The 14,174-nt window shown below is 45.5% G+C and overlaps 1 protein-coding gene across 1 annotated transcript in view; it reads right to left on the reverse strand.

The window, feature by feature from the left end:
- The window catches only part of TNR (tenascin R), a 599,486-nt gene that overhangs the window by 93,826 nt on the left and 491,486 nt on the right, over positions 1 to 14,174 (reverse strand). Inside the window, exons 4-5 of the mRNA XM_060232476.1 lie at positions 9,213 to 9,689; positions 624 to 887 (exon numbers count right to left, since the gene is read on the reverse strand). Coding sequence (XP_060088459.1) covers positions 624 to 887; positions 9,213 to 9,689 — 741 coding nt within the window. The remainder of the gene's footprint in view (positions 1 to 623; positions 888 to 9,212; positions 9,690 to 14,174) is intronic.

The following is a 14,174-nucleotide window of genomic DNA, read 5'->3' on the forward strand; positions in this document are numbered from 1 at the left end:
CTCATTCCCTGTGTTATAGACCGTGTCTGATTATTTCTCAGGGGCACTTGTATTTACGGTTATTACAATAATAAATACAACAGCCGCAGAGGCTCTTAAAACACACTGTTTTTGCATTTTCAGCCTTGACATATGCAAGAGCAGGCAGCTGGCCCTTTGAGCTGCTGTGAATCTTGCTTCCTTCCTGTCCCCTTGAAACAGGGCTGGATTAACGATCAGGCAAAGTAGGCATTGGCCTATGGGCCCCCATGCCTTTAAGGGCCCCAGGCTGGCTTTTCTCCCCAGTTTTCCCCCTGCTTGCAGCCCTCCCAGCCTGCATGTGCAGTCAGCAACTGAGCCGTTCCTTGCCCAACTTGCCCAGTGTGGCTGCTGCTGACATCATCACCAAGTTTGCCTCTCTCTGCCTCTCCCCTGCAGTTTTGTCAAAGGAGTTTTTGGGAAAGTGCCTGCAGGCTGCAGTGGGGGCCACAGGTGGCAGGACAAGCGCTCCAACTCTGAGATAATTCGCGAGAGCCCCCCTCCCCCCCCCCGTGATTTTGACTGCCTGAGGGTCTCCACAGGGTTTAATCTTGCACTGCCTTGAAATGCCTCCGGCTTCCCAAACTGAATTGTGCAATACTTACGGGTGGCAACCTTGGCACCCACCGGTGCACTGAGCACATCACTGATGACAGCATAGAGGCTGATATTGTACGTAAGACCCGGCTCCAGCTCCTTGATGGTGATGGAGCTCCAGTCCCCTGGCACCCGTTGCTGGAGCTGCAAGCCTCCAGGTACTGCGGGCTGGTAGGAGATGACATATTCCGTCACAGCCATTGGCCCGTCCCATTCCAAGTCAATCGTCCTGTCACAGATCGCAGACACTCGCAGGCTCTCCGGTGGGGCAACTAGAGGGAGAAGCAAGATACACTGCATGACCAAAGGGGATTGGCCAATCTCCTTAATGAGAACTATGCCCTTGAGGTGTAATACTAAACCTAATCCCAAATTAGGGTTGCCAAGTCCTCAGCGTCCTGCAGCGGGGGACTTTCGCACACACGCAAAGCACACGCGTGACATGATGATGTAACCTGGAAGCGATGTCATCACAATGGTGACACCATGTGGGGCTGCTCTAGGCATTTCCAGGAAAACTCTATGGTTTTTCCCAGATGCTCTAACCATTTTGGAGGTAAAAACTCTATGGTACCTATCGTACCATAGAGTTTTCCCTCCCAAATGGCTACAGCGTCCAGGAAAAACATAGAGTTTTCCCAGAAACGCCTAGAGTGGCCACTGTGTGACGTTGCCAACATGATGATGTCACTTGCAGCCCTATTACAAATGAAGGGGGAACCCCCCTCCAGGATTGCTGGCCCAATTGGCCAAGAGAAGATTGCTTCCTGACCTCAAAGTGGCTATCAGCATTCCCCTAGGCATGTAAAAAAGGGTCACAAGAACGAAGTATTGATGCAACCCCTCCTGCCCTCCCTTTCATGATCCACCTAAATTCGCAGAATCAGCATTGTCGTCAGATGGCCATCTAGCCTCTGTTTAAAAACCTCCAAGGAAGGAGAGCCTACCACCTCCCAAGGAAGCCTGTTCCACTGAGGGACTCCTCTAACTGTCAGGAAGTTCTTCCTAATGTTTAGTTGAAAGCTCTCTTGATTCAATTTCAACCCGTTGGTTCTGGTTCAACCTTTTGGGGCAACAGAAAACAACTCTGCACCATCTTCTATATGACAGCCCTTCAAGTACTTGAAGATGATGATCATATCACCTCTCAGTTGTCATGATGATTTTGACTGTTCCAGAAGTCCTGAACCTCAAGGTGGGATGTAGACTTCTCTTGGAATTGCAACTATGAGGATCAGCTCCCCTGGAGGAAAGGGCAGGTTCAGAGGGTGGACTCTGTGGCATCACATCCCTGCTGAGCTCACCTTCAGGAATTTGCCAAGCCAGAGCTGGCAATCAGCAATATCACAGAAACAGATTCTCATGAGAAAAAGCCCTGGATATCCTTGCTGTCCATTAGGAAGGCAGGCAAAATGCATGAGAAATACCTACTGCTTCTAGAAACCCCAGGGTTTTGCAGGTGGGGCCTCCCAGAAGCCATTTTCCTGTTTTGCCAAAATGTATAGAGCCAGCAGGTCGACAGAGGACCGTGAAATAAGATTCAAATTTACATTCAGGCAGACAAGTTTTCTGTTGAATGGTTAGACACAGAAATAGCCTTTGGGGAACTTCTGATTGTATTAATTGTGCTACAGGGGAAGATTTATTGTGTTGCACCCGTAGGCTGTTGCTATGGTCGTGACTTACCTTCTGAGACCAGGAGCAAATACTTGGGCCTGCTTGGAGATTTTTGCCATCTGTCAAATAACAAAGTGCCCTTCTCTCTTTCATAGAGGAACATCAGGGCCATTATCTAAAGTGCTTTTCTACTTGTGTCACATGAAAAAGGCTATTTGAGCAATAGGCTAAAAAGGCGATTTGGAATTTCTTGCTTAAAATAGCAGGCTTCAGTCTGATGAGGGGTGTGGCAAAGTAACTAAGGAGGCTGTTTTGTCCTAAAACAAAATGACTTCATCATGCCTTTGCTAAGAAAATTGCCCACCCTCCCCTGGAATATAATAAAGCAACACTACATCTCCACAGTGCATGGTTTTCAATGCTTTCTTCTTCTGCAGCCCTAAACTATTGTCCAGTTCCACTTTTGCAAATGGAGATTTTCAAAAGAATGATAATAAACCTGTCTATACTGCTCATTCCCCCCCCCCCCCTCAGGATGGTCCCTGGCAGTTAGGGTTGTGAGGGAGAGGCATCTCAGGAGAAAAAAAGAAAAAATAAGGCCTTGTCTGCTTACAGGAAGTTCTTACTATTGAGTTCCTGGCAATTCCTAGAGCTACCCAGAAGTGACAACTGGTAGCTCTAGGGTTGCCAAGTCCAATTCAAGAAATATCTGGAGACTTTGGGGGTGGAGCCAGGAGACATTGGGGGCGGAGCCAGGAGCAAGGGTATGACAAGCATAATTGAACTCCAAGGGAGTTCTGGCCATTACATTCAAAGGGACAGCACACCTTTTTAAATGCCTTCCTTCTATAGGAAATAATGAAGGATAGGGGCACCTTCTTTTGGGGCTCATAGAATTGGACCCCCTGGTCCAATCGTTTTGTAACTTGGGGGGTATTTTGGGGAGAGGCACTAGATGCTATACAGAAAATATGGTGCCTCTACCTCAAAAAACAGCCCCCAAGAGCTCCCAATACCTCCAGATCAATTCACCATTATACCCTATGAAGTGCCCAGCAGTCATTCCCCCCCCCCCCCCAATATCTGGCGACTCTGAAGCGAGGGATTGGCATCTCTACTCACGAGCTGCTGCCAACTTCTTCAAAGTAACTCAGACACACCATCCCAAGAGGAAGCCTTTCTAATCGGAGACTGAAGCCTCCGGAGGTGGGAAGTCACATGGTGGCTGTGGGGACGGGGCTTCCCCCCCGTCGGCCAGCTGACTGGGGGCAGGAAGGAGCCTGGGAAAGTGGAATAACCCCTGCTGGGACCTGGGGATTGGCAAGCCTAGGTAGCTGTAAAAATTGTTGGAAACTCTATGGTAAAACCTATGGTAAAACTCTATGCTCTGATGTCACCACATTGGGGAAAGAATCTAGGATTCCCCTGAAACATGATTTACCATAGGGCTTTAGGTGACTCCTAGAGTATCATCCCAATGTGGTGATGCCACTTCCAGGTTCATGCTGGAAGTGATGTTGCAGCATTGTTGCAATGTCAGTTTTCCTTCCTAATTTGTTCTCACTACTTCTCCAAGCAGCACCAATACTTGTATGCAGAAATGGGCAGTGGGAACTTTTCGTAGCATGGAGCTGACTAACATCACCTGGTAATTCCCGAAGGTCAGATGGGATCCGTTTAGCCATTAGTAACCCTACTCCCAGCTATCAACAATACAGGAGATGACTGGGTGGCATCCCATCATGGCCTGCTTGGGGTGGCAAAATACTTTGCACCAACCCTGGCTGTAGGCAAGCCACTTTCAGCCTCAGCTCCTGAATGCTCATTTTCTTATTCTGCTTTTCACAAAGATTGCAATGATTACTGAAGGAATGCGCGTGCAGCATTTTGAACTCTCATGGGAGTTGCTATATAAATGCAAAATATTATTGTTACTCAAGTTAAATGTGTCTTTGAAAACATCAGTATGTGTTCCTTCAGAACACAGCTAGCAGCCAGTTGCCCAAAATCCACAACCTGTTTTGTTTTCACAGTGGCCTCAAACAGCTGTGTGAATCAACAAAGTGGCAGCATAATATGGCACCCCTCTGCCTTCAGGAACTGCAAGAACAGGATGTCCTGAAGGCAATCAAGTGGAAGTGTCCATATTTAAGCACAAGTGAAGATCTGTGAAAACTGTGGGTGTCATATTTTCTAGATAATACCTTTTCCACTTAGCTCCCACTTTACATTCTCTCTGTCACACATGCACATCTGCAATGACATCCCTACTTTCATGACTCACATGCAATGTACTCTACCCACATCTCTAATAACAAACCAGTCACACATTTAGTCTAGCACTGACTACTGTTGAGATAACATGCCTTCCCCCTCCATCCCTTCTCTGTGGCATCCTTCCTCAAGAAATCCCTCAGACCCAGGGCTTTTTTTGGTAGAAAAAGCCCAGCAGGAACTCATTTGCATATTAGGCCACACCCCCTGACACCAAGCCAGCCAGAACTGTGTTCCTCTGCATTCCTGCTCAAAAAAAGCCCTGCTCAGACCCATCTCTCACTAAACTGCATGTTCTCAAATTCTGGGTCAGTTGAAATGTTCATAAGCATTCCAACACAAAAAGGGAAACCACTGACTGGCATTCCTAACTTCTGCAGAGGTTATAATGTCAGGTGATTTCTTTACAAAAGTATTCCCATACGCCTGAGATACTGAACTCATGGACTAGAGATTACTTTCTTTCTTTCTTTTTTATAAAGTAATTATTCATTTTATCAGGGAAAAGGGGAACGGGAAAAACAAGAGGATAAAAGGTCATAGCGAATCAGCATGTAGACTGCCCACAAAATACACCAGAAATACAAAGGAGAAAACCATAAAAATCATATATCCAAGTCACTATGTTCTAGATAATGTCCTGTCTTGTCCCCTTGAACCGTAGTTTTGTTTCATCCAGTTGGACTGGAGATTACTTTCAAAGCACTTCCCAAAGCAGGACTCTGGAAAGGTAGCCCCAAATTCCTCTAAATAAATAATTTCAGTTTCTCAGTACAATGCTGTTAGTTAAGAAAAAATAAGCTCAAAGACTGTATCTCATGCCTAGAACAATCCTTAAAAACTGCACTTCACCAGAAAATTCACTGGAACCCTTGGGATTGTCCTTTCTCAGCCTAATTTACCACCTCGTTGTAGGGATGCAGTGGAAAAAAAATACACATGCTATTCTGAGCTTCTTGGAGGGAAGCTGAGATAAAAACACAGCAGACAGGTATGGTTCTTCTTGTGTGTTGATACTTGCTTTGTTTGCTGATGCCATCAAGCAAACAAAATGACTGACAGGTCTCAAGTAGGGTTGCCAGCTTCAAGCTGGGAGATACCTGGAGATTTTGGAGGCCAGTCGTTTTCTGCAGGTGGACTGATTGCTATTGCTTGGAGATCAGTTGTAACCAGGAGATCTCCAGTCATTACCTGGTGGTTGACAACTATAGTCACAGGGCTTGAACCCTTTGGAAGTTCATTTTGGAGTCTGTGATTCTGGGTAACAATATGTTCATAAGGCGTAACACCACGCTCATCCCCCCTCCCCAAAAGGAGTAAGGTACAGGAGACAATGCCATTAGGAAATAGTGTGGTATTACTGGTGGTTAGCCATTAGTGTGACAGCTGATAGGATTAATTTTCTGTGGCTAATTCAATAGGCAGTGGTATTTCCATGTTGACACTGACTTTTGGATGTTTGTTTTCCTGTATATATGAGGTAGAATCAAGGCAGCATCTCAAAAATCCCAAATGCCTTGTGCTTCGTTGAACTAATCTTCATTGTCCTGCTTTTTTAAAAAAATCACCCTATATTTCTGCCCATCCTTTGTGATATCCGTTTTTAATACATGAAGAAGAGAGGAGTTGGCTTTATACCCTACTTTTTATGATCCAAAGGAGTCTCAGAGTGGCTTACAATCACCTTCTGTTCCTCTCAACACAACAGACACCATGTGAGGTAGGTGGGGCTAAGAGAAGCTCTGAAAGAACTGCTCTGAGAGTACTGTGACTGACCCAAGGTCACCCAGCTGGCTTTATGTGGGGGAGTGGGGAATCAAACATGGTTCTCCAGATTAGAGTCCGCCACTCTTAACCACTTTTCAAGATCACACATTAGCCTCACCTTTGCTGTGCTGCTTGTTGACTTTGCCCTATTCCGTATCCTTTGAGGAGCCCTAAAGGGGTCTGTCAATTTGTCCTGTCCAGTTTATCATTGGAAACCTCTCTGGCCATCACCTGTCTCCATGGCTGGAGTTTTAACTCAGAAAGACAGTAGGCGCCCAAAGACGATACGAGGCCACCCCTATCAGTCTACCATAATCCAGGCTAGCACCGCTTGACACAGACACAAAAGCTAGAAATAGGTGCAGAGCCAGTAATTCTGCACTCTGCTGAGTGGTGTGTATGTTATGATGGATAGTCCTGTCCAAGAGGGGGAGCTAGAGCACAGATCTTATCTGATTTGTGGGTGAAACTAGAAGTTCAATAAATCCCAGAGGTCAAAGGGAGGGGCAGAATGGTAGCCCCAGAAGAACCGAGAGGTTCCGGGGCAGGGTGCAGAGAAGGAGAATGTCCCTCAAAACAGAAATATCATTTGATGTCACCACATCAAGGGATGCCACCTCTGTCCCTGATTTTGCTTCCACTTCCACACTGAGTGGTGCCAGGGGCTAGGAGCACAAGTGCTGGAGGTTACAGCAACCTCATAAAGCTGGCCCTAGATCCTGTAGGTCTGTCAAAAGCTGAGTCACTTAAAGGATGCCCCTGTAGTCTTTGAATAATTCAAGCACTATTAAAACTCTCTGTGTATATATATACAATCTTTTGATTAAAACAACGCCCCCCCCCCCCCGAAATTTAATTTGCTAAACATTGGGTTGGATTTTCACTAAGTGGAGATTTTCACGGTTTCTCCCCCTTTTTGACTTCTGACTTCTCCCTTAGGAACAGCATTTGGGGAGCATTTCAGGGTTCATTGGGATGAGGGAGGCCATGAAGTCCCATCTTCTAGCTGAAACTACTGCTGGATTAATCTCATCTCTAATTAATTCAGTGAAAGGGGGGAGGGAAGGTAAAATACTGAGAAATGAACATGAGTAAAAGATTAAATAGCACAGATGAATAGCATTAAACAGGCACTAACTAGGTAGGTTGAGGCAAGTCCATCTTAAAAAAAAACTAGACCCGCCTTCAATGACGCCCCTGCCCCGTGTTCTGTTCATTACATGGTATGCTAAATAAGCATGTTCAGTATCACAGGTCTCCATAACTATCCCACCCTAATCCAAGTACCATTTCTTCACTAGCATTTCACACATTTCTCCTGAATTCAGGTTAAGAGTACTCTTCTGCAAACAAGTTCCTTCCTCAAATTAGGGTTGCCAGCCTCCAGGTGGGACCTGCAGATCTCCCACTTTTATAACTGATCTCCAGCTGGCAGAGATCAGCTCCCCTGGAGAAAATGGCTCCTTTGAAGGGTGGACTCTATGGCGTTGTATCCAGCTGAGGCCCCTCCCCTCCCCAAACCCACCCTCTGCTGGATCCACCCCAAAAGTCTCCAGGTATTTTCCAGCACAGACCTGACAACCCTACCTTAAATTCTGGGGTTCTTCTCTTGGTAGGGTTGCTAGCTCTGGTTTCGGAAATTCCTGGATATTTGGGGAAAAGGCTGTTCTGGCCTCCCAGTCTGCCTCTTACCACGAGTCTCTGCACCTTTCTGTTTAAGAATGAGATGCTTGGTGGCTCTGTTAGGGTTACCAGACTTGAATGGGGCCTACCCAGAATCTTGACTACAGGAATCAGCCCCCCCCCCGCAAGTTCCTGATTACCATGGATCCATTCTCCATTGTACCCTATGGGAGCAGGTCTCCATAGGGTATAATGGAGTGCCCAGCAGACATTTCCCTCCCCCTCTCCATTTTCTGATGACCCAGAAGCAGAGGTACAACCTCCAAACTGAGGATTGGCAGCCATATCTAGGAATATACCCTGTCAGATTTGGCAACTCTCATCAATGTCCTGGCTGATCTATTAACATCCCAGGCACCACATTTTGTACCACGTGGTTTCCAAACCAGAGAGACAGCCTTGTAGTAATAAAGGCTGATTCTGCAATAACCTTGCTTTGCGCCAGGCTTTCATTTCTCTCTGGAGCAAACTAGTGATTTCTCACCAGCTGCTTTGCACTGCCATTTTGCCTGGGCAAAATGGTGGTGCAGAGCAGCTGGTGCGAAAATGCTAGCTTGCTCCAGAGAGAAACGGAAGCCTGGCGTGGAACAAGGTTAGTGCGGAATCACCCCTAATCTGGATGTTACTGAGGCAGGTATTGTAGTAGCTAGTTAGTTGACCTTGTGGTATGTGCTATTCCTTCCCCACACAGTTCCATTTATATTAAAATAGCAAATTTTAATTAGCTGAGTTGATAGATTAATCAAATAAAGCTTTAGCTGATTATTCAGTGAAGGTCAGTTTTAATTGGTGATTGAAAAACATAATCAATGGAGCTGCAAGTTAAATTTATTTGTGTTTGTTTGGTGAAGCTTTTGGATACATTACTGAGATAGGAAATTGAAAGTACTGAAGCTGATCTTTCTTCCTAATAACCACTCTTATCTTTTGCTCTTTAAATGGTATACGTTCTTCATTCCCCAAAAGGCATCCAAAGAGTAGCAAGCAACCAGAAAAATCAGAAACACTTGGGAGCACATGCATCCTTAGTTTTCACCAGGGCTTTTTTTTTTGTAGAAATAGCCCATCAGGAACTCATTTGCATATCAAGACACACCCCTGACATCACCATTGTTTCACACAGGGCTTTGTTGTGGAAAAAGCCCAGCAGGAAACATTTGCATATGATGCCACACCCCCTGATGCCATGCCAGCCAGAACTGTGTTCCTGTGCATTCCTACTCAAAAAAAGCTCTGGTTTTCGCACACAGTCCTACCTGATGAACAATCTCGCCCTTGGTAGCCATCCTCACATGAACACAGACCCTCTTGGCAGAATCCACGCCCGCTGCAAGCATTGAGGCATCTCAGCTGCCCGCAGTCTTCTCCCACATAGCCCTCCTGGCAGATACACGTCCCGTTGGCACAGCTTCCTTTCCCCGAACAGTCCCCAGGGCACCTCAGCTCGCTGCAGTCTTCTCCGGCAAAGCCTTCTTCGCAGATGCATTCTCCGTCCACGCAGAGTCCTCGGGAGCTGCAGTCAGTCAGGCAGCGGGCCTCTGAGCAGTCTTCCCCGCCATAATCGCTGTCGCAGATGCACTGGCCGTCCACACACACACCCCGGCTCGAGCAGCCCATGGGGCAAAGAGGCTCTGAGCAATTCTTCCCAGCCCAGCCTTCGTTGCAGACACAGCCGCACAATTCCAGGCTGAAGTTGCCATGGCCACTGCAATGAGGGAAATAATCCAACTGTCCTGGAAGAATGGAGAACATCATTGTTGATAACGCATATCATTTGATAAACCAGTGCAACAATTCAGTAAAACAAGCTGCTATTGTCATCCTGATATTGCATAAGTGACAGTAGTTTATCCAAAGCCAGGGGTGAAAGTAAGTTGGTATGGGCCAGGTAAGAAAGAAGTTGAAGTGCTACCTCCTTCTGCCTTGAGCCTCCAGAGAAAGACAGAGAGAGAACTCCAAGTTACTTTCACCTTTGCCCAAGGTCAAGTACTCTGTGTGTGCCTGTCTTTCCATCTATGGCTTCCACACATGGTTTAGGGAAGAGCTGTGGCTCAGTGGAAGAGCCTGTGCTTTGCATGACACATTAAGAACATAAGAGGGAGTATGACCCCTGTATGGCCCTTTCCAACACTGTGATTCTGAGAGAAGCCATATTGGATCAGGCTAGTGGCCCATGCACTCCAACGCTGTGTCACACAGTAGCCAAAAGCCAAGTGCCATCAGGAGGTCCACCAGTATGGCCAGAACTCCAGACAGGGCTATAGCCAGCAGGGTGGGAGGGCATGAGGTGATGTCCCCTATACAGGGCTTTTTTTGGTAGAAGGAGCCCAGCAGGAACTCATTTGTGTATTAGGCCACACCTCTGATGCCAAGCCAGCCAGATCTGTGTTCCTGTGCATTCCTGTTCAAAAAAGCCCTACCCCTATAGAATCAGCAGCACCCCTTCCCCAATTTTCACTGAAAAGGAAGATTAGGGAAGGTTGGGTGGGGGTGCTGCAGATTCTATAGCGAGCACCACTCCCTCTGTCCCGCTGGCTCTGGCCCTGACCCCAGAAGCCCTCTCACTGTTGCCCCCCAAGCACCAAGGTTGCAGAACACCACTGCCCCAGACAGAGTGTTTTAGCTATATCTTATGGCTAATAGCCACTGATGGTCTGGTTCTGTATAAGGCAGCATCATGTGGGTTCACACAGGCACAGGCTTGCATGGTTTCCTCATTGCTGGTGTGACTGCTGTTAAAACCCAGAGGGAATGGGCTTCCACATTGCAGCTTTCCCCATCCCAGTTCCCCCAGTGACCCCACCCCTACCAGGGCTTTTGGATTTTTTTTTTTAAAACTGGCACTACAAAACTCTTGTACCAATATAATGTTATACCAACATGCAGGGCTTTTTTTGAGCAGGAACGCAGTTCCGGCTGGCTTGGCATCAGGGGGTGCCTAATATGCAAATGAACCCTAGGCAAAACAACAGGGACATCAGGGGGTGTGGCCTAATATGCAAATGAGTTCCTGCTGGGCCTTTTCTACCCCAAAAGCCATGCCAATGTGTGCACGGGGGTCTCTGAATCTGCAGTGTTCCTTTTGAAAAGCAAGCCTCTAGCCTTTTCCCTTGCAGAGATATGGCTTTCCCCTGCAACAGAAGGAACTGGAGACTATGGTCCAATACCTCCTACCCGCGGCTGTTCTGACTTTCTGAGTCTTGCTGCTTCATGCTCTCGATCACAATAATGATTACACATAATCAATACTCGAGGCAATTCACAATAATAAGGATATCAGGGCTGGGGTGAATGGGGTTCTTCTGTTGCAGTGAAAAGTGCCATTTCAGGTGGCCTGAATTTTTCCTTGGAAGAACAGCATTCTCTTGTTATCACTATTTATTGCTTGATATTTATAGAGACATAGGTGCACTGCTGTATTAACAGCAATGTTTTATTTCTGTATTAATATTTCTGCCATGTTTTATTTCTGTCTTAATATTTTTCATAAATGTAATTATATACACACATAAGCAGCTCTCCCTTAGAAAACCAATCACTGCAAAATCGCAGCCCCTCTTTCTCTTGGCAAAGTTGTCAGGAAGCTGTGTGTGCATGTGTGTGTGTGTTTGGGGGGGGAGGAATCACAACAGGGACTGCCTCCCACTTTAAAGACTATGAACATTCTCCTGCTTTATACATGCCTCCGTGAAATCGACTGCCCCAAAGGGCCCCTCATTTCACAGGGGACAAAAGTCCCACAAAAAGAAGTCTGTGTTTTTGTTCAGTTCTAAAAATATAGAAAAACAGAGGAGGAACCCCCACAGCTTCTGCAGTCAAAATCCAGTTACATGCATCCAATATTGTTAGATTGGAGCAGCATGGAAAGATTGGAGCAGTGTGGAAAGTCTACTCTAGACTTTTTTCAATAAGAGCTTGCATACTGCATGGCATTGTACAAATGAAAGTAACACCTTTATTCTCACAGCAAGGGTCACATTGGTGAAGGCTCTTCTCTTTTTTTTTGCTCCATTCATTCTGCCGTAGCTTGCCCTGGATTGGCTTCTGAAGAAAAGCATGCATGTAAACTGGCCTTGATGGTTTTCATTATTAATTTTTTTGGGGGGAGAAGTACCCTTAATAGAATGTCCAATTTAGCAAGAAAGCTTGGCTGTGCTTATTATAACAACCCAAACACAATCGGCAACATTTTACAATCTGGTCAGATAGCTGTGCGGAGACATAAAAGGGAAGTCCCTGGGCTCATACATAAAGGGTATGTATTACTAACATAAACTTTTAAAAAAAGGCACCATCAAAGCTCTACAAATTCTGAATGCAATGGAGAAAGTGACTGAGCAAGGACAGATGCTTGGGAACTTGTACTATCCCTGATACATAAAGGCCATTGGAATGCTTGCAGCTGCCAACATTCTGTTCATTTTGACCTGCAGGTTTCCACTGCAGTTCCATCCTTGGGCTTCAGCCCAACTGACAATGCTAGCCAGGTGAATGGGTCCCAGCTGTTCAGTGACTTTCTGCAGCTATCAAAGATACATCTGAAAACAGCAGAGTCGCCGCCCTCCACCAAACTCCTTTACATGCAAATTTGAAACATTAGGATACTTTTCCAGATTAAAGAGATTTTCAAAATATTATTGAGGAGAACAATTTAATGATGTTCCTGAAATCCTAGTTCTAGAACAGGGCTCCCCAACTCTGTTAAGCCTGTGGGCGCTTTTGGAATTTTAGAACAGGTTGTGGATGCAACCACTAAATGTCTGACATGGGAGCTTACAACCAACCACAAAATGTTTGCCGCGGAAGGTTGGATCAACCACAAAATGTTTAGAGGTTTCAGGCCAAGAGTCCTCTCAGCAGCTGGTTCTAAATAGGTGGAACCTTCCACATTTTCAATTTTGTTGTTTTTGTGTCCCTATTGCTTTGGGTTTTTTACTGTTACATATTTATTTTATTACATTTGAATCCCGCCCTCCCCTGATAGGCTCAGGGTGGCTAACAACAGTTAAAACAACAGTGCTGAAATAAAATTACAATAAGATCATTAAAAACATTTCATACAATTTTCTACAGTTTAAAACAATCCTTCAGTTTCATTCCCTAAAATCCAAGATGGCGTGGTTAGTTCTTATTAAGCATATGTGTTTTACTTCCTCTGGTGGTTTATTCAACATTACATTGATGTATGACTGGCGTATCTCCCTGCAGATTTAAATTGCAAGTTTTTAAGCCGGACGTACAGTAATGTAATATCAAACTAACCACTAGAAGGAGCAAGACATGCGCAGAAAAGAAAAGAAAAACCCAAAGCAATAGGGACAAAAGTGATGAAAATGAGAATGCAAAAGAGCCCAAGGTGATGCTTTCTGGGCTCTTCTGAAGCTGGGCTGTTCTGAGAAAGGAGAAAGTGGGCACCAGGAAACATATGGGTGAGCTCCATGACACCTCTGAGTGTCACAGTGGGGAATCCTTGTTCTAAAAACATTAACCCTTTCATTTTTATGCCTATCAACATTGGAATACCAGAAATCCAGCTACCTCCTTCTTGCAGTCACCACCTGCTACCTTCATTGCTTGACTCATAATGAAAGCAAGGAAATTAATAAACATATACAACAAGCAAAACTTTATGATCCTACAAATTCTGCTTGCAAGATCTTTGATCAAAGCTGTCAGTCTCTTTAGGTTTAGTAAAGTTCACCTGGACTTGGAATGGAGCTGTGATTTTGCAGAGAGCTTTAATCTGATCTAGCTGCTGAGGTTCTACAGGACTTTGACTTTGCTGGCCTGCGGACTGATTTGTTCCAGCATGCTCAGCTCTTGGACTTTTTAAAATTTTTAACTGCCCTAAGATGTGTTATAATCAGGGCTTTTTTAGAGCAGGAACACACAGGGATACAGTTCCTGCTGACTTGGTGTCAGGAGGTGTGGCATAGTATGCAAATGAGTTTCCGTTGGGCTTTTTCTACAAAAAAGCCTCGCACAAAACAATGGTGATGTCAGGGAGTGTGACCTAATATGCAAATGAGTCACTGCGGGACTTTTCCTACAAAAAAACCCTGGTTATATTTAAAACTTGCATGGCAGAAACAGGTGTTTTTGACTGACTGACAGGACACCTAATGAAGCTGATCAAAAATACCAAACCAACCAGAGAGTAAAGGAGGATGAGGATGTTACCAGGCTATTTTTATTACCTGGAACTTTTACACCACTGT

This window comes from Heteronotia binoei, chromosome 2, assembly GCF_032191835.1.
Source record: "Heteronotia binoei isolate CCM8104 ecotype False Entrance Well chromosome 2, APGP_CSIRO_Hbin_v1, whole genome shotgun sequence".
Taxonomy (NCBI): Eukaryota; Metazoa; Chordata; class Lepidosauria; order Squamata; family Gekkonidae; genus Heteronotia; species Heteronotia binoei.